The sequence below is a fragment of the Mauremys mutica genome, chromosome 1 (assembly GCF_020497125.1).
Source record: "Mauremys mutica isolate MM-2020 ecotype Southern chromosome 1, ASM2049712v1, whole genome shotgun sequence".
In the NCBI taxonomy this organism is placed as follows: Eukaryota; Metazoa; Chordata; order Testudines; family Geoemydidae; genus Mauremys; species Mauremys mutica.
Window position 1 is genome coordinate 37,038,741 of NC_059072.1, and position 20,934 is coordinate 37,059,674.

Below are 20,934 nucleotides of genomic sequence, written 5' to 3' on the forward strand. Positions count from 1 at the left end.
TCTTGACATCCAGGGTGTGAAGCCTGCGTTCCTCATCAGACGCATGGGGCTTCAGACAGAAGACTGGTAAGTATATGACCTAGCCAATATGAAACTGAGAAATGACCTTGGGCAGAAACACCAGATGCAGGCACAGCTGGACCTTGTCCTTCTAGAAGACCATATAGGGTGGCTCCGAGGTGAGCACCCTGATCTCAGACATCCGTTAACAGCAACCAGGAACAAAATCTTCCAGGAGAGAAGCAGGAGGGAGCAGGAAGACAGAGGCTCAAAGGGAGGCCCCATGAGCCTTCACAGCACAAAATTCAGGTCCTGGGGTGGGGGGGAAGAGGGGTGGATCCTGGACATGTGGATAGACCCATCAAAAACCGTGCCATCATAGGATGGGTGAAGAGAGACTTGCCCTGGAACGGAGGATGCAACCCTGAAATGGCAGACAGATAGACCTTGATCGAAGAGATGGACAACCCTTGGAGTTTGAGGTGCAGCAGATAATCCAATATGTCCTGCAGCGAAGCCTACTCGGCCCTAAGATGCATCGCTCCAAGGCCCAGCACTCGAACCATTTCCATTTAGACAGGTAGGATGCCCCGGTGGAGGGTTTCCTGCTACCCAGCAAGACATGTTGGACACAGATCGAGCATGCCCGCTTGTCTGCGCTTAGCCACACAGTAGCCAAGCCATCAAGTGCAGCGCTGCCAGGTTCGGATGCAGCAGAGTGCCGTGGCTCTGGGACAGCAGATCCTGCCAAGGAGGCAGTGGAAGAGGCTTGGCTGCCAAAAGGCTCAGCAACATGCCAAACTAGTGCTGACAGGCCACGCAGGGGCTACCGGGTAACAGTTGCTCTATCCTGCTTGACCTTCACAAAGACCCTGTGAATTAACACCACTGGCGGGAAGGAATACATCAGTGCTCCCGACCATGAAATGGAGAAGGCATCCAAAAGGGAACCTCTGTCCAGAAACCGAATCGAACAGAACACGTGACACTTTCTGTTCTGTCTGGATGCGAACAGGTCCACCTGGGGAGTCCATCACCTCTGGATGGAGTGACCATTCGTAGCAAGACAAAAAGGTCCTGCTGAGGTGATCTGCCAAGAGGTTCCTGGTGCCCAGCGACCAGATGAATGGCATGCCGCACACAAACATCCCAAAGACTAAGCATCTCTTGACAAAGGGCCGAGGACCTGGCAACGCCCTGTTTGTTGATGTAATACATCGTGGTGGTATTGCCCGTCAGTGTTTTTTTTATATACCTTTCAGCTTCTCTCAATATGTCATAAGGCATCAAAAAAGGAACAAGCCAATTTTTTTTAATTCCTGTACAAGTTAAAACTAACTTATGATTTTCTATCTCTTTAAAATGCTCTCACTCTCCTCTACAAAAGAGTCCTACACAATTCTTGTAATTTTTTTCTGCCATCTTCTAATATTCGTTTGATAATACCAGCATTCTTAGCAAGGCTTCAACAACCAAGTCAATGCTATCTACTTTCAACCTTAATGCCATCTTAAAAGTTTTATTATGGAGAGTTATGCTATTTTTTGAAGGGCAGGAGGGACTAAGATCTTTCAGGGAGATAAGAGATCAGAGAAGCAGAAGTAAAGAATGGTATCACTAAAACTGACTGGTTTTAGACCTTGCAGAAGAGAATATTTGATGTTTGGTATATCACCATCTACTCCCAAAAACTTTACTTATTTTACATTAATTTATTTCTATTTTATTAGAAAATCATAAAAAACAGACCGGCAGTCCTATCTCTTAACACTGACTAGTAAATACGATGACCTTGCTTCAAAGAGCTTATTCTAATGGCCATAAATAAATAAATAAAAATACAGGAAGAACTCATCATCTGGCAAGAGGAAAAAAGGAAGGGAAGAGTACTTAAATATGGTTATGATTTTGCTATTGCTTAAGAAACTACATGAAAAGGTGAGATTTCAAGACGGAGACTGCACAGCGTAAGGGGCACAGGGACAAAATATAAGGCATCGGGGATAGTGTGGGAAGAAGTGCCCAACATCTTATGTGGACAGATAACAAGTGAGAGACTTTGAAGAACAAGAGTTAGCAGTGCACACTTAAATAAGACAGTAATGGGGGAGCCTAGATATTGACAGCAAAACACCTGGGAATACCATTCAACCACTTCACTCTCCTTCCAGAAACTACCGCAGCCTTGAACATTTGATACATAGTACAGAAAATATAAAGCTTTTCTTAAATTGTGCATTATATTTGTATAATACAAAAAGATTACATTTAATACTCATACTAATGAAACTGAAAAATTATTATACTGGTTTATCTTCCAATTAGTATGAATGTTGATCTGTACTAGGAGAAACATGAGGAATGCAATCAGAAGAACGCCTTTAAGCAGAACTTGTCTATGAATGCATGATACAAATACATCTGAATAAAAAACCGAAGTCTTTTGAACACGAACATTTTGACTATCAATATGAACTAATAATTTAGCCAAATATCCCTCTGAAAACAAATGTTATACTCTTGCATTTTCTGTATTTCTAATTTCATTTAATTTTGATTGAACACTAACATGTTACTCTGTAGAAGTTTAAGACTTGAACCTGCAAAGGAAATCAATTTCAACTGGATTTGGATTTCACAAAGACATAAGGAAGGGTCTGTGCAAGTGGACCTCTCTAAAGGATCATGGTCCACGGTTTCCCTGACAGGCTGCGTGCCAAAGGTTGCCAATCCCTGATCTATACTATAAACTTTTTTAAATGTAATTTAAATGTTCGGATTAATTTCGTAAGTGGGTCTATATATAATCTGTACATTCTGTATTTAGGATATAGAATATATAGCAATGTTATACTGTGTACATATTTTACATTATGCACTTGTATTAACAACTGGTGAAAGTAAACATGTAGCGATAGCAGCTCTGTAGACTTTCAGTGCAGATTAATCCATTGTCCAAATTCAAAACATCAATCTAGTCTCACGGTATTTATCTAAAATACATTAATCTCTCTTATTATAACAAATCAGATGTTAGTGTTGTTTCCAAGTATGTCTGAAAAAGCATTTGTACAAAAAAAAATCATTTAGAAATTGCACCAAGTGTTACTTGTAATTTCCTCACTATATATTTTCTGGTAATGGAACCTGCTCCAACTGACTCAACGGTAAATAAAAACTTTTTAAAATTATGCTTTCACAGCATGAGTTTTTTGTGCAGATCCAATTTTGTTTAAGTGGAGTCAAACTAACATCATGCATACACATTTCAAACATAAAAATCTATATATCAACATGATAAATGGGACACGATACGAAAAAAACCAAGAATTTTAAAAAGAGCAACGTAAGTACATATTACTAGTTTCTTACTTTATCCTTTCCCCCACCTCCATACATTTGTTCTATTCAAAGTATCTACTACAAATATAACTGAGAAAAACACAATCAAGAAGAATAATTAACTGACACAACTGCATCTCACAAGACAGAATACATTCCTCAAAAAATTTCTGAAAGAACTAATCCAGGTGACATCTAGCCATGGTAATTTTACAGTTGGATCCTTTAGCTCAAATATTTGACACCAACAATTTTCTTATGCATGGCTTTACTTTTTAAAAATCTTGATTTAAAAATAGGAATTTTCTAAAGAAAAGCCAACAATGCCTTATGATTTTAACACTCCAGATATATATTCTGTATAGCTATCACACACATTCTAAACTTATAGTCATATAACTTTGCTTCATAAAAGGAAAGGTGTTAGATGGAAAATGAATACAAAATGAAAAGGCATGTGAGAAATACAAAATAAAAAGTCAGATAGAGTATACTGAGGGCTGCTGATTGGGGACATGGGGGGATGGATTCATGTTTATATCCTATAAAGAAATTTAATGTAGATTCACCAGTGGTCTTTTCAGAGGAAGTGCGTTGTTTGTCTCCCCTAGTGAATGCAAGGGAAAGATAACAGGAAGCAAGCAAAACTAAAAAAAAAATTTTTTAGAGAGAGGGCTGTACTACAGCAATAAAAATTTGAGAAGCAATCTCAATAATAAAGGTCTGTCAGCAACAAACCAATAACTTTCCTAAATCATAACCGCACTCGGTTCAACTCTGAGGAAAAAATGCTGACGTGTTCAAATAATGTAAATACTTAAAGAATTATTTGAAGTAAACAAACATTAAAATGTCTGTTGTATCATCTGCATTATCTTCCAATATTTCAGCCCACCAATATGTAAGTTTTGTAATATTTACCTGTATCCAAGCGCTTTACAGGGGACTCATCATCAACCTCAGAATCTCCACATGCACTTCTTGATCTTTTCCTTGGCTGCAGAAGAGTCTCCAACCTTGGAAGGACTACAGACAAAAAGGTTTTGGTCCCTAGCTGTGGAGAAGTTGGCTGGGTTTCAGTGTTCTTTGCAGACTTTGGGGGGCTTATACTTTTTGATTTGCAGAAGAGAATGGATGTACGTCTGTTTACATCAGTTGATGACTCAGCTACAGCAGAAACAGTCGACTCATTGAGATTACTGTCAAGTAAGTGTTCTGGAGTGTGTCCATTTATTTCTTTCTGAATGGAAGTGCTATATAATTCATTATCAAATTTTACTCTTTTGTAAAGCTTACTCTGCTCTGGATTGAGTTCTACTGGTTTGAGGGTTGGTGGTTCTGAATTAGTCTCCAAGTTTGAAGGAAGAGGTAATGCATCTGATGGTTCAAGTTTAGGGGGAGATTTATCTCCTGAAAAAATTATAAATAGAGTGTGATTTTTGAAAACTGGTAGTTATAAAATCTATTATAACACTCACTATAAATGTGCAGCTCATCAAATAATTGTTGTTTGGAAACAAACCATAACATTTTAAATACATAAACGTTTGGCTAGCAACAACCTATCCTAGTTAGTAGTGCCTAGTTTTATACTGGGATTGTAACAAAATAGGTGTTTACATTTAGTGTTAAAAATTTAAACCTGGGCAGGTATTTTTACCTTACATGCAATGATATTTAAAATCTCAGGTACGAGAACTTTTTACAGAAAAGTAGAGTAGCAGATGATTTGTATCTGGTAATGCAAATATTTCACCATTAACATTAAAAGTATGAATAAAATACATTTTCCTAATTTAAATATTCACCTTACCTGTTTAAGTTAATTTAAATAAGAAAAGCATTTTGAAAGCAGATAAAAGCCATTTTTTAAAATTGCATTTATAGCTTAACCTATCAGAATTAACTAAGAGTGGGCTATAAACTATTACCAAATTCACAAATTGGAAAGTTCTGCAAAGCTGCTTTACAGTTATGGTTACCAGTTTTAAATTTTAAAACGTATAGTTACTGACAAATGCTTGGCAAAGACATCTTTGCAGACATTACAGGAGAAATCAGAAAAACCACCCCTCTACCAATTTTTCTTTTTCCCCTATACAACCCAACTGTCAATTCTGACTTTTGTTTTTCTTTTCTTGTCTTTCAATTTCATGGTGTAGAATGGCAAGACACACATTGTGGGTGTTTAGATAAAACCAGTGCTAGAAAAATGTTCTTTAACACAAATGACAGAAGAAAAAAAAACTGCTCTACAGAACTCAATAAAAGAAGCAAAAACTACCCAACCCATAGTTTGCAGCAGATAAGTGTAAAAATGATTCATCTTTCCTATCTCTCTACAAAAACCCATGTTGAGACATCTACCTCCTTTCTCTACAGGTATATTGCTACACTAACAAAATGAAACGGCTATATCTTTACAGGTGAGCATTTATGCAAGCAAATGTAACTTGCTGCACCACAAAAATAATAGTTGGTGTAGAACATAAAAGGATCAAACATATTTAACTAATCTCATGCAGATTTAAATTTACATATGTATAGTGTACATAAACCAGCCAGAAAGTCTGGAATTCTACTAACTTGAATTATCGTTTATTAGTTTGTCATTGATTATTTACAGCAGTGACCACTGTGTGGTAAATGCTTTCTATACAGCAGGGGTCAGCACGCAAACCGATTTTTGATGGAACGCAGCAGTGGGCTGAGTGGCTCAGCCCACCGCTGCTTCGGGGTTCCGGCTACTGTCCCGTTGCCAGCCGGGGTCCCAGCCACTGGCCCCACTCAGCACCCGCTGCTGGCCTGGGGACCCCCAGGGAACCCCAGGCTGGCAGCAGGCTGAGCAGGCCAGCAGCTGAGACCCCGGCTGGCAGGAGCCAGCAGCCAGAACCCCAGGCCAGCAGCGGGCTGAGCCACTGAGCCCGCTGCTGGCCTGGGGTTCCATTCACTCAGAACAGCGGCTCAGTCTGGGGTTCCAGGCTCAGCACTCAGCCTGCTGCCAGTCTGGGGTTCCAGCTGCCGGCCCAGCTCAGCCTCCTTCCAGCCTGGGTGAGCAGAACCCCAGGCTGGTAGCGGGCTGAGGGGGGCCGGCAGCCGGGATCCTGGCCGGCAGAAGCTGGCGGACGGAACCCCAGACCGGCAGCAGGCTGAGCAGGGTCTGGGATCCTTGTCTGAGGTTCCAGCCACCAGCCCCGCTCAGCCCGCTGCTTGTCTGGGGTTCCACTCACTCAGCTGGCAGCAGGCTGAGCAGGGCCAGTGGCCAGGACCTCAGTCCGGCAGCGGGCTGACCGGCTCAGTCTGTTGCTGGTCTGAGGTCCCAGCCGCTGGCACCACTCAGCCTGCTGCCAGCTTGGGGTTCTATTCACCCAGACCGGCAGCGGGCTGAGGTTGCCGACCCCTGCTATACACTCAGAAAGGACCACCTTTGCGCTGAGGAGTTCACAATCTATGAATTAGTAATGAAACACCTAAAATGGTAAAATCTCAATTGCATTCAAATCATAACGAGGTGTAATCCGGTGCTTCTCTTGTGAACTTACTCAGGACAGGATCCCAAAATAAGAATCCTGTACAAATGGTATCTTTAAAAAACAAATGTAAACTTTCTTTTTAATTACCGATTTGATAAGAATGTTTGATATTGTTTCTCTTTATAAAATCGAAATTATTTGCAAGAAAAATGTGCTATATGAGAGACACAATAAATAAATACCAACGGAAGCATCTAGCAAAAGGGAACATTTAATCACATATTACAAAGCTGTAATTTTACTGAGGTACTCTGCAAATATTATAACTCTCAAGAATATAGACCTTTCTTGTGTGGTCAGAAATCCAAAATGGAATTATAAATATACTAGATAATTCACAGCACTTTGAGAGACTAACAATGTAAAAATTCCTCTACCCTGGTCAATGACTTATGTTTTTTATTTACCATATATACTCGATCATAAGCTGGTTCGTTTATAAGCTGACCCCCTCCAAGATGGATAAGTAAAAATGGAAAAATTTTATAACCCGTTCATAAGCCGACCCTACAATTCAGGGGTCAGCAAACTTTGGCTCCCAGGCCATCAGGATAAGCCTCTGGTGGGCCGAGATGGTTTGCTTACCTCGAGCATCAGCAGGCACGGAGGTAAACCTAAGTAAACAAAGTGTCCCGGCGCACCAGCTGCTTACCCTGATGGTCCAGGACAGCAACTGGTGGGGAAATTTTTTGGGGGGAGAAGCTGGGAGTCGAGGGAGTAACCCCTGTGACCACCCCCCACATGACACCACCCCTAGCCCAGGACCCCCACACTCTCCCCATCCCATCCCTATCCACCTTATCTGGGGAGGGTCAGGGGAGGATGTCTCTGGCCTGGCTACAGCTGCTCTGACAGCCTGGGCAGCGCAGCTGCAGCCTGCTCCGGCGGGCCAGACAGGGCAGTGCGGCCGCATGTTCCAGCAGGCTGGGCCAGGCGGTGTGGGCCACAGTGTGCTCTGGGGGGTGGGGCCAAGCAGCACAGCTGCAGCCTGCCAGCCCCGAAGCTGCAGCTGCTTTGGAGGCTGGAGGAAGAGCAGCATGGCCAGAAGTGGAGAGACTCTGGCCCCACCTCTTCCCTTCTGTCTCTGCTGGCTGTGCTGCCTCTCTTTGCTCCCTCTGTTGGGGGAGGGGCTGTGTCCCACCTCTCCCTCTCTATACCCCTTCACAGGCCGACCCTCATCTCTGGTGCTTCCCTTTTTTACTAAAAAAATTCGGCTTATGAACGAGTATAGACGGTATTTATTTTTAAAAACAAACTACCAGGATCTACTTGCCCGCATCTCCCATGTCTGTTTTGCAATATGTTTCTAATTCTTTTCTAACTCATTTCTATTCCAGAGTTTAAATTTAAGCTATTTACAATCCTTAAAGGTATAAGAATTTTTAACTGTATTTTGGACCTACTATATCAATTCTGAATAATTATGTGAACATGTTTTTTAGAAGTACATTTATTTCAGGTATATGTAATAAGTGAATGTCTAACCACTATGCATTTTATTTATATACGCATCTTTTGACTATTTTAAGCTTCAAATGTATGTAAATCAACCTGATATTTTTTATTATTTTAATTATCTGTCAGTAAGAAAGTTCAGAAATAAATGTCTTCAGTTTTAACAAGACTAGGGAGATAATTTAAGAAATTTTCTTAAAATTATTCAATAGTTATTCTAAGACAGGGGTTCTCAAACTGGGGGTCAGGACCCCTCAGGGGGTCGTGAGCTGTCAGCCTCCACCACAAACCCCACTTTGCCTCCAGCATTTATAATGGTGTTAAATATATAAGAAAGTATTTTTAATTTATATGGGGGGTTGCATTCAGAGGCTTGCTATGTGAAAGGGGTCACCAGTACAAAAGTTTGAGAACCACTGTTCTAAGAGTACTCAGAAATCATGGAACTAGATGAGAAGGCCAACTGCAGTTGTAGTTACATTTTTCTAACACCGTGCCTCCCTACTGCAGCAGTTTATATATTTTGAAAAACATTTTTATCAAGCTAAGAGACTCAAACATGCAATTCCAAAGATGGGTAGATGATGGGGCAATTAAGGATATCTGATTTTTTTTTTTAAATACCAACTTTCAAATGACTTGCACGCCTCAAGTTGTACAACAGCTAGTCTATGTAAATACATGATCTTATTCTGACTACCATAATCTTTCTTTCTCCCCCCGACCCCGACTAGGGTTGCAAACTTTCTCAATCTCACAAAACCGAACACCCTTGCCCCACACCCTGCATCATCCCTTCTCTGAGGACCGCCTCCAGCTCACTCCATCCCCCCTCTATCACTCACTCTCCCTCACCCTCACTCACTTTCACCAGCTTGGGGCAGGGGGTGTGGGTGCGGGAAGGCAGGGACAGCTTTAGGGTGATTCAGCCGATTCCCCAGAATCGGGCCCCGCAATGTCCCAAAGGAGCTGCCGCCGAAGTCCCGGCACTGTCGGTGGCGGCAGCTCAATCGTTGCCGCTGTCTTCGGAGGCATTTCAGCGGAGAGACCATCCTCCGTGGCAGCGATTGAGATGCCACCAAAGACAGCGGCGGGACTTCAGCAGCAGCTCCTTCAAATCAGGCCCCGCAGGAAGGGGTGAGGGCTCCAGCTTGGGGTATGGGCTCCGGGGTGGGGCCAGGGATGAGGAGTGTGGGAGGAGGCTCAGGGCTGCAAGCTGGGGTGGGACTGGGAATGAGGGACTTGAGGTGCAGGAGGGGGCACAGGGCTGTAGCAGGCTGTTCGAGTGCAGGAAGGGGTGAGGGCTCTTGGAGGGAGTTATGGTGCAAGAGGGGTTCCAACCAGGGGCAGGGGATTGGAGTGCAGGCTCTGGCTGGGCAGCGCTTACCTCAGGTGGCTCCCGGAAGCGATCGGCATGTCCGACTCCTAGGTGTAAAGACCAGGGGGTTCTGTGCACTGCCGGTGCCAATGGTCGCTGTGGAGGCAGTGCTCGGGGTGGGGGCAGCGCGCGGAGCCCCTGTAGCCACCCCTGCACCTAGGAGCCAGACATGCCAGCCACTTCTAGGAGCTGCGCAGAGCCAGGGCAGGCAGGGAGCCTGCCTGAGCCCCGCTGACCAGACTTTTAGCAGCCTGGTCAACGGTGCTGATTGGAGCCACCAGGGTCCCTTTTTGACCGAGGGTTCTGATCCAAAACCGAACGTCTGGCAACCCTATCCGACCCCCACCCTTCTTTCCTACTCTTTATTATATTCATATTCTGCATCCTTTTACTTCATTTCTGGCAAATTCCACCAACAATAAACGAAACAAAACCCAGCTTACACAGTGCATGGGTCAAAAAGATTAACTACAAAAGGATGTGTTTAGTGGCCAAAATTTTCAGCATTGAATGTCTAAAGTTAAGGTCTTTAATCCATGTACAGTCACTTAAGTATGAATAACATGACTTTCAAAAATACTGAGCCCCATAACTTTCAGTATAAAATAGTAATTTTTAAAAAGTGTTTTTTTAAAAAAGAAATAATAAATATCTCGCAGGAGCAAGGGGAAATTAACCAGACAATAGATTTTACTCACACTAAAGGTAACAGTATAGTTCATTTACAGCGTATTAAACTTGCCCTGAAATCATATCATAATAGAATATTACTTTCTACTGTGGTAATTTACATGACAAATTTAGGATATCTAATTGAAAGTGTTCAAAATAGTACTGATTTAAACACCAGTTAAAATCTTACCTTCTTCTTCACCTTCTTGTTCTAATGCTGCACTTTCCTCTTCAAAACTTCCAATACCTGATTCTATTTGGGGAGGCTGGCTGTGTTGTTGACTTAGTTTGTTGCGAATAATGCTGATTTCTTTCTTTAACAGCTTTGCTCGTTTGCTCCTTGATCCACTGGATTTCATTGCACAGGTGAGATCAAGTTTTTCTAACAACTCTCTCAGCTGTTCTTCCAAGGACATATGCACTCTGTTAGCTGGATTCAGTAACCTATCCACTGAAGTCAAAACATGTGTAATTTAAGATCTCTGTTAATGAGATTTTTTTTTTTTTTTTTTTTACAAAAACTACTACAAGAAAAAATATTTGTTAAGTTTCATGTTTTGGAATTTAAAACATAAAAGTTAAATCTGACTTTGGCCACAAGTTGATGCAAGTTTTATAGTCTCACTATCACTAGTGAAAAGGTGCCTGTGTAAATTCCTGCTATGCCATTTGCTATAACTCTTCTTAGTTAGCATTTTCTGCTTCAGACATCCAGAACTGGAATAGCAGGGACTCTATAGGTCAAGACTTAGGTGCACTGATGGGGTTCAACAAGGACAAGTGCAGAGTCCTGCACTCAGGACAGAAGAATCCCATGCACTGCTACAGACTAGGGACTGAACAGCTAGGCAGCAGTTCTGCAGAAAGGGACCGAGGGGTAACAGTGGATGAGAAGCTGGATATGAATTGACAGTGTGCCTTTGTTGCCAAAAAGGCCAGCGGCATTTTGGGCTGTATAAGTAGGGGTACTGCCAGCAGATCGAGGGACGTGATCATTCCCCTCTATTCAACATTGGTGAGGCCTCATCTGGAGTACTGCATCCAGTTTTGGGCCCCACACTACAAGAAGGATGTGGAAAAATTGGAAAGAGTCCAGTGGAGGGCAACAAAAATGATTAGGGGGCTGGAGCACATGATTTATGAGGAGAGGCTGAGGGAACTGGAATTGTTTAGTCTGCAGAAGAGAAGAACGAGGAGGGATTTGATAGCTTTCAACTACCTGAAAGGGGGTTCCAAAGAGGATGGATCTAGACTGTTCTCAGTGGTACTTGATGACAGAACAAGCCGTAATGGTCTCAAATTGCAGAGGGGGAGGTTTAGGTTGGATATTAGGAAAAACTTTTTCACTAGGAGGGTGGTGAAGCACTGGAATGGGTTACCTAGGGAGGTGGTGGAATCTCCTTCCCTAGAGGTTTTTAAGGTCAGGCTTGACAAAGCCCTGGCTGGGATGATTTAGTTGGGGATTGGTCCTGCTTTGGGCAGAAGGCTGGACTAGATGACCTCCTGAGGTCCCTTCTAACCCTGACATTCTATAATTCTAAAGGATATATAGTGATGCCTGGCCCATAGTTCTACTAAATATTATTAATCCCTCACCTGCTTCGAGGAATAAAATCACTATAATTATTTCTTCTCTTTTCATCAACTTACATTTACTATTTTCTCAATGTATAAGTCAAAATAAGACTTTTTGGGATTGCTAGTATTACAAGTGCAACCTGAATATCAAGTTTGTTTGCATCCTGTTTCATGCAACACCACTACTACACAAAAATACCTCTGATTCAGCAAGGTACATAAGCGTTTACTTACATTTAAGCATGTAAACAGTCCCACTGAACTACTCAAGTATGCACATACATAAGTAACTTGTATATTTCAATGGGAGGACTCATGCATTGAAGTTAAGCACATGCTTACGAACCTTGTTAAATTTGGGCCTAAATGTTCTGCAATCAGAATTCAATTGAAAAGTTTTTTCTTGATTATGGATGGGGCAGAACAGAGAATACAGTTTAATCTTTCAAAGGCATGATCTATCTACAGTGCTAAAAAATAGTAAAAAAAAAAAAAAAAAGTTTGTCAGTAAACTAAACAGGTATGACTTGAACATGTGTAAGAACTACATAGTCTGACGGCAGTAAAAAAAGTGCCATTTTAAAAAATTATTTTAAAAACTAAACTTTAAAAATGCAGCTAACACTTTGATTATATTTCTTGAAAATTGATCGCTACAGTAATTTAGAAAGTTTCTTACCTTCTTCCCAGGAGAAAGGCTGGGGTGATTCTAGTTTAGGCTGTTCAGGTAAATGCATTCCAGTTTCATTATTATAACCGATCCCCTCAGCATCTCGCCTAGCTTGTCTCAGAACAACACCTCCTTGATCTCTTAATCGCACTGCAGCTCTATAGAATATTGTATCCTTTGCATTGTATTTCATACAGTTATCTATAATAAGATTAAAATCTTCTTCAAACTCATTAAGGTTTTTATAGGCTTGGGAATCTAACCGTTTTCTCATAGTAGATAAATCCATGGGATGTTTTATATGATCCAAATAATCTGGAACCTACAAATAAATATTAAAACAGAAGATGTGTAAAAGTGCAGCTGGTATAACAATAAAATAATTGTATTGTGATGAACTAATCTAGATTTTTGAAATTTTAAGTATATTTTGTGAAATAAAGAAAACAGGGAATCCAGTTTCTAATCTGAGGCCCTGATCCAGTAAAGTTTTATATACATGCTTAACTTTTCACATTTTGAGACTACACAAAGTAAAGATTAGCATAGGCATAAATCTATGTAGGATCATGGCCTTAGTACTCTTACTGCCACGTTTATTTATATATTGGTAGCCTGTTCAGACCAGTTGGTAGACTTCTAAAAGTGGCGTATGAACCTTGTGACTGACAATGAAACTTAAAAAACACTATTAATGTATATAAAACAGTGTATTTTTGTGATTGTGGAGGGATTAATAGTAGTATTTTTATTGTATGCAAGTATGGTATATGAACTTGGTTTTCCTTTGGGAAATTTTGAACTTCCATTTCCAGAATAATTTAAGATGTAGTTGTAGGATTATTAAAACAGAAATAAAAATGAAGACATCTTTCCAACTTCCTTCACCGACCACAACATGTTTACATCAATGTTTAAACAAATTAAACTTTAGACTGCAAAATGAGTTTTAAATGTCCACCTATAATATATGTCTATGTTTAAATACTACAGAATTATTTATTTTAAGAACAGGAAAACCAAGCCATAAGTTCTCATTGAATTATTTTCATGTTCCTAGTCTACTTCTACTGGGGTTTAATTTGAATTTATTTTCAAATCTGCATATTGTAAAATAAATTTACTTCCAATTATTTCCAATCCTGCAGTACAACTGAATAAAAAAAAATTAAATTCAGCTATATCAACAGGCTATGAACTATGATGAAAAGATTAATTGGAAAGGCACCTCCTTAAGGTTTACTGGCTGAGTAAATATTCGAGCAGAATCCTTTTCCTGCAGCTGGTCCAGAACTGATCGCAACAATACAGTGAATGGAGTCAACTGGAGCTCCATGGCGACCTGCTCAACCTTGATCTGAATAATGAAATATAAAAAACACCAAATAATAAGTTATTTTCAAGTAGAAGAAGTGAATATAAAATTATTTTTCTACTCTCTCTCACTCAAAAGTGTCTAATTCAAGTGAATTTGCAGCTTCACTTCCAAGGAGGGATTTTATTAGTTATCTGAATGCACTCTCAATCTGAGAATAGTTATAGTGCTAGTGTAGATTAAATTTAGTGATTTTTCAGGAACTATTTAACAGTTCTAAAGAAAACAGGCTACAAAAAAAAGCGGCTTTACAGGACAAGACCAAATATATACAAAAATAAGAGCAACCGATAAAAAGGAAAATAATTTGTTTTAAACCAGTGCGAAACTCAAACATGGTGCTCATACGAGCTGTATCAAATGAGTTTATAGCACTGATATCCAAAAGTAAAAATATTACATAAATTCTACACCTAAGGTCTGTTCTACTTAAACTTCCGGAAAAAATAAAAGCTGTTTATTAAGGTCAAAATCACTAATTACTTCAAAGGTTTGATCCTCCTATAGGAATAATCATATATTGTTTTAATAACTGTAAAGAAAGTTTAAAATAATCCTCTATAAAAAGTGGTTTCAGGATATTTTAAGAACATACTTCTAGTATTCGACATTAAAAGTAACAATTTGTTGAATAATCTTGATTTCGGTATCAGTGATGCTTTCGATATGAAAGATTTCCTTTTAGATATGAACTGACTGACAAGTGGATTTATAGGACTTTATCATCTTTTAATATATACGGGCATTAAACTTCAGTATGTAGTCAAGACTATGACCGATGGATTATATTAACTCATAATGAAAGTAAAATTATATTCTGAAAAGTAATTTTGGAAAAATATCATCCTGGGGTTTCATGTTTAATACGTGAGTGATTCTAGAGCTCCTGTGCCTCATTTACAACTAAGTTGTGGTTTTTGTAAGTGCCAGCACTGCAAACTCAATTTTGGCTCTGAGAGTCATGCTGGATTCTTTCCTTCTCACCTACCACTACCAGTATGAAGATTCTGCAGCCCAAATTATGCATTCCTTTACACTAGGGCAAAGCCACTGCCTTCATTATGTTAATACAAGTGTAAACGACTGGCCCTCACTCCCACTGTGCTTCTTTCCCCTCTGTGTTGTCTCTACAGGATTAACAGGAATTAAAAATACCAGTTATTTTTAATACAAAAGTGAATAAATGCAACACACACACCCTACTTCAGATCTGATGCATAGAAAGGTGCTATTTTTCTTTACTTAGTAAAGGACTGCCTTTAAAACCCAAACAAAATGGCCTGAATTCAGTCTAAATTCTTTATACTATGCCTGGTTTTGTTATTATTTAAAATCAATGAGACAAAGACAGTAGTCTTTTTCCTGTTTACAAAAAAAAAATCCATCAGCAACTTTCCTTTTCCTTCAACAAAGTTTCACCAAATTGAAGTTATTCATTTACCTGTTCTCTTTTTAATTTTTCACGTTTACGTATAAGTTCAATCAACAAACGTGCTCTCTCAAGATCATGGCGCAGCCTTTGCCAGTACTTTAACTTCTCCTTTAGGGCTTGCATTTCTTCATCATCTTCTCTCTGTAAGAAAATAACCAGTTTCTAAAGTTGGGACATAATAGGAAATGCCAATTATTTTTTACTTATTTCTAAAAACAGCAAAGCGGTCTCTATTTTTGGCAACTCAAATACTGCATTCAAAATAATTATGGTATAAAACCCTCGCTCCCATTCAAGCTAGTATATTTCCTTACTACTTCTAAATTCCTTACCTGGGAGTAAGGTTTGACTGCTTTCAGTTTCACACTAATAATTATTTATTATTATTATAAATAAATGTTTATTATGATAGCGCTCAAGTACCAACTAAATATAGGGCCACACTGTGCAAACAAAGAGTAGTAGACAGTCCCTGCCATGAAGAGCTTATAATCTAAATAGACAAGGTAGAAAGGAGAGAAAAGGGGTAGAATACACAAGCAGAATGAACAATGTGCCGATAAATGTTTTAGTTCCATAATGGGGGGGGGGTTGAGGAGTAGGTTGGTTAGGAGGGGATAACCTCAATGGAAAGAAAAGGGAAGGAAAGGTGGGGTGAGAAAGACAGGGCATGGGAGAAGAAGAGGGTAGGTACGGTGTGAAGCTGAGGTAGAGAGACTGAGGGGGAGGGTTGAAGAAAACAGCCAATCAGCACGTGACAGAGAAAGTCCAGTCAAAACTGTAGAAGTTATCCCAATGTCCAAAGGAACAAAGGACCTTACTTTCGCTGCTTCTGCCCCTACCAGCAGGAGTCGCTCGCTGGCTCCTCTATGTAGTTCCCATTCACCATCCCCACCCCACCCCCCAGGCCACGTGGGAGGCAAGGAAGACCCCACCTGAGTCCTAGTGTCCTCAGAGTCTCCCCTGCCCTTTGTGGGTCCAAAGGAGTGCTGGAGGGGAGGGTGGCCCCACCTGGGCTCATGTTACTTTTAAGACAAAAATGAATTTACTTTAGAAAACAAATGGTGGCTGGCACTATAATGAGATACCAAAAAGTATATGAAACTCCTGGACCAGCAGGATTTAGAAGCACTGCAAGAAGCAGTCCTAGTAAAAGAAGCAGTTCTTGTCACTCTCAACTGACCCCTTTTTGTAAGCTAAGGAGTAGTGGTGACTGGGCATCAGGAATTCTGTGACTTTGAAGAATTGGAAACAAAAAGCAACCCTCCCACACCCTCTCCAATAGTGGGTAGCAAGGGAGGGAAAACATTAAACTTGGAAGATGGATAAAGTTAGAAAGCTATTCTGACTATCAATGCAATGGATTAGAACCCTGAAAGTTTCAACTGCAGGAGGCAAAAAAACAATTTAAACAGAAGATCAATGAACAAAATATATGATAAGGATGTGTAGAAAATAATCAGTTCAAATAGATAAGAACAATTAAACCAGATTAAACAAATTGATAGGCTTTACGAACACGTGAACATAGATCTCCTTTGTAAGTATCCATAGAAAGACTAATTGTGTAATATATGAAGTATATCTATATTTGAACAAATATGAAGGAAAAATATTGATAAGGCAATATGAAAGAAACAGTAACAAAAGAGGAGGAAATTATTCAGGGTATTCAAAAAGGAAAAGCAAGTCACCTGGAAAGTCCAGAAATTAGACCTTAATCAGGAAACAGAATGATCTACTTACAGAGTACAGAATACCAGATTTTACAGAGATATTTGGAGTTAATCCAAAATTTTGTCAACTTGCCTGGAACTGTCTTCTATTCTATAATTAGCAGTGCCTAACACAATGGGCTACAAACACGGTTGGACACTTTAGGTGCTTCCAGAATAGAAACAACAATAAAATCAGGGATTCATTAAATTTGAAATATATATATTTAAAAAAAAAAATGAAGGAAAATGCTTGGGGGAACCATGAAAATAGCTCAACACAAAAGCTGTCAAATGAACAAACTGAAATAATCTCTCATCTTTCAATTTTTGTAATATTACTGTAAGTTCTTGGTAGCAAGGGTAGATGATTTTTTTCAGACTTTAGTGTTATTTTTAAGTTGATGTCACTTGAAGACAAAAAGGAGGTGACAAGAGCCAATGGGTCTGCAATTTAAAATAGAAGTTTAAAAAAAAAATCACATCTCTGCACAATAAGTTATTGTTTTACAGACATTATCCTAAAACTGGACAGCCATATAGTTTATTTATCCAAATGCTTACAATTACTATTTCAAGACACATAAATCTCTCTGACTCTACTGCTAAAGTTAAGAATTCTCATCTATCAACTGTTTTTTCTGTCTCTCATCAGGCCAATCTGGAAACAATGGTTTGTTCCTCTTTTCAAATTGCAAAGACAGGCAGAACAGAATCAGAGTCAGAAATTGTTAGTGTCCCTTTTCCTGCTGCTATACCTACAGTTAGTATTTTCCATTTCATTTAAAATATTAAATCTTGAAATATAAGCAGAAAGGAAAAATGGCACCAACTTCGTAAATTTTAAACTTTAGAATTTTGAGCCAATCCTCTTTATTCCAATAGGAACTTTGATGGTCAGGTAGGAGACCCACTAACAAGAAAGAATTTTTATTTCTAAATTTTTAAAAGGAACCTTGCTCTACTAGCAGGGTCTGCACCAGCACTAGTTCTTAGTGTTCCCAAAAGATCCATCATCTGAATTTCAAATGAATCTTGAGTGCTTGCAAAAGACACAGAAATGGATAACTGCCTTGTGTAATTGTTGTAGAGGCTCCCTTCTCTTGATGAATGGAGATACCTTATCTTTAATACAAAGTGGCCTCGTGGCAGCTAGACAGGAAGACGACTCACAGATGCATAGGCTTCTTAGGGCTTGTCTACACTGGCATGCTAAATCTCTAAATCACCGCTGCTGAGATAGATCCAGTGGTGTTGATTTAGAGAAGACATGATAAGTTGATGGCAGAGCCCTCTCCCGTCAATGTCAGTAGTCCAGCTCTCAGAGGCAGAAACTAAAGCGGCGGGAGATAGTGCAGTGTGGACACTGTGTTCAGTTGCTGTAAACTGTGTCACTGAGGCAGGTTTCCTGAGTGATGTAACTTACATCAACTTAAACGGCAGTGTAGACCAGGTCTTAGATACGTATTTACTTACACCGTCAGAAAAGACTAAGGTGATTTGAGATGCCTTTCAGGTCTCATTTTAGTGTCTTCTAACAAAAAAGTTTTCTGATGTGCATAATTTTTTAGTTCGGTCAACATCCTTGAATATGGATCTCCAGAGTTCCTTTTTCCCAAAAATCTCTTTCCTGTGGCAAAGAAATATGTCCTGCCTGACATGAAATGAAAGAGAAATTTAAGAAGAAAGGATGTGATACTCCTTTGAATCATCTTATTCTGACTGAAAACCAATTATTCATTCTCTGCAAAAGCCTCCACTTCCCCAACCTGCTGGGTCAAAATAATTACCAATACAAAAAAATTTTTTTAGAACAGGAAAATTTGATTAATATACGCATGGTCTTGAAAAGCGTTAAAGGCCAAGGAGTATTTTTACTGTCCAGGAAGGGACTGTGAGCCTAACAGTGGCTGACTGAGTTTGTCCTCAGGAAGTTCATCACTGGGATTTTAACCTTAATGAAGCCCATGGACCTTTTACCTAGCTGTTTGGGATCATACTGGTTGACAGATCCATTTAAATACTTCTTAAGGAGAAATGAAATATGCGATGAAGAGGCTTTTGTCCTCTGGCTCTCTGATTTCACACCAACGGGTAAATTTTGCTCTAAGGGCACGTGTTGACTTGTGGTTACAGTAAGTACAGCCAAGCAGAGAGTTGTAGCACTTTTGGAAGGAGTGGAGGAGACTTGGGTCTACAATAGAGAGAGTTGGGGACTGATTCTGGCCCCTGCTAAAGTCCATTTACATTGCTGAAGTGGCATAAAAGGGCCATAAAGGAAATAGTGTACACTTAGGGAAATTCCCTCAGTGCAGGGCCAGCACAGCAGCCCTAGGCTGTCCCTAGTCTCAGGCCTTCTTGTAGTGGCATTCCACGGATAAGAAAAATGAGCAGTGTCACCATAAGTGAAAACCTCCTTCAGGGCTGAACTAACTTACAGCAGGGGCCACACCAGCTCAGGTTCTTGAAGAAACATAGGTAGCTTAAGGCAACATTTGCCCTCATGGAGTTAAACCTTCTCTATTGTGCTTCCTGTGAAAGCTACAGAATATGACCCCTGAGTTCTTCTCCCAGCTCAGTCAGGCATGACCTTGCGCAAGTTCTCAGTTACGCCCCACATCCGTAAAATGGAGGAAGTGATACTTGTTGGTGTTAAGACAAGGTTATATGGTTAGGTTCTATAAAAAAAGTTTCATAGATTGCAAGGCCAGAAGTGTCTACTGTGATCATCTAGTCTGACCTCCTGTATAACACATGCCACAGAACTATCCCAAAATAATTACTAGAGTATATCTTTTAGAAAAACATCCAATCTGGATTAAATTGCCTGTGATGGAGAATCTACCACGACACTTGGTAAACTGTTCCAATGGCTAATTATGAACACTTAAAAATGCATACCTTATTTCCATTCTGAATCTGTCTAGCTTCAACTTCTAGCCCTTGGATAATGTTATACCTTTCTCTGCTAGATTAAATGTGTGTTCCTCATGTAGGTACTTACACACTATAGTCAAGTCACACCTTAGCCTTCTCTTTATCCAGCTAATCAGACTAAACTCCTTGAGTCTATCACCATAAATCATGTTTTCTAATTCTTTAATCATTCTTGTGGCTCTTCTCTGAACCCTCTCCAATGTTAAACATTGTGGAGTGTACACAGTTAACACCAGTCAGTAGAAGAGCTGTGAACAGAATTCAGGGTTTTTTCCTTGTATCCAGTACACATTCTTCCAATGGTTAAAATAGATACATCTCCTTCTTCAATCCAACAAGCTCTGATGAACACATGCGCAAATAGTGATTTTCAGAAGCTTACAACATGGCCAAATGTGGTCAGATTTTTCACCGGGGCAGCAAAAGAGAGCTCTTTCACCCCCCAGGACCATCCCTTTGTGAAGTTCCAAGTCCAAACTTTGGAGGCACACAAATTCTTCAAAAAACAGTAGGAAAAAAAATTAAACTAGAAAAGTTACCTATTTTTTCTTAACTTCATTCTCAGAAACAACGATCATTGCTGAGTTCTGGTCCACACACAGAACTTAGATCAGCATAACTCTATTTCTCTAGGAACCAGCATGTATTCACACACATATACAAACTTATCTCCATCAACAGATCACTGGACTTAAACAGATTTAATCAATCCAGTTCTAAAAAAAACCCTGAAGCAGAGAATGTGTGTGGAAGATTTAAACTCTAACAACTGAAGTGTAGCAGGGCTATTCAAAATTGAAAACAGGAGCTCATAATCAACAATGTCAGGGAATTGCAAATACAGGTG

At 39.9% G+C, this 20,934-nt stretch overlaps 1 protein-coding gene across 7 annotated transcripts in view; it reads right to left on the reverse strand.

Moving 5' to 3' along the window:
- Window positions 1–20,934, reverse strand: part of BRD1 (bromodomain containing 1) — a 156,949-nt gene that overhangs the window by 48,005 nt on the left and 88,010 nt on the right. For 6 of the 7 annotated variants that reach the window (XM_045030552.1, XM_045030561.1, XM_045030544.1 and 3 more), the window contains 5 exons: window positions 15,445–15,576; window positions 13,857–13,985; window positions 12,638–12,950; window positions 10,571–10,831; window positions 4,264–4,752 (listed from right to left, as the gene is read on the reverse strand). In XM_045030552.1, the coding sequence (XP_044886487.1) occupies window positions 4,264–4,752; window positions 10,571–10,831; window positions 12,638–12,950; window positions 13,857–13,985; window positions 15,445–15,576 (1,324 nt within the window). The remainder of the gene's footprint in view (window positions 1–4,263; window positions 4,753–10,570; window positions 10,832–12,637; window positions 12,951–13,856; window positions 13,986–15,444; window positions 15,577–20,934) is intronic. The other variant, XM_045030581.1, reaches the window with a different exon arrangement.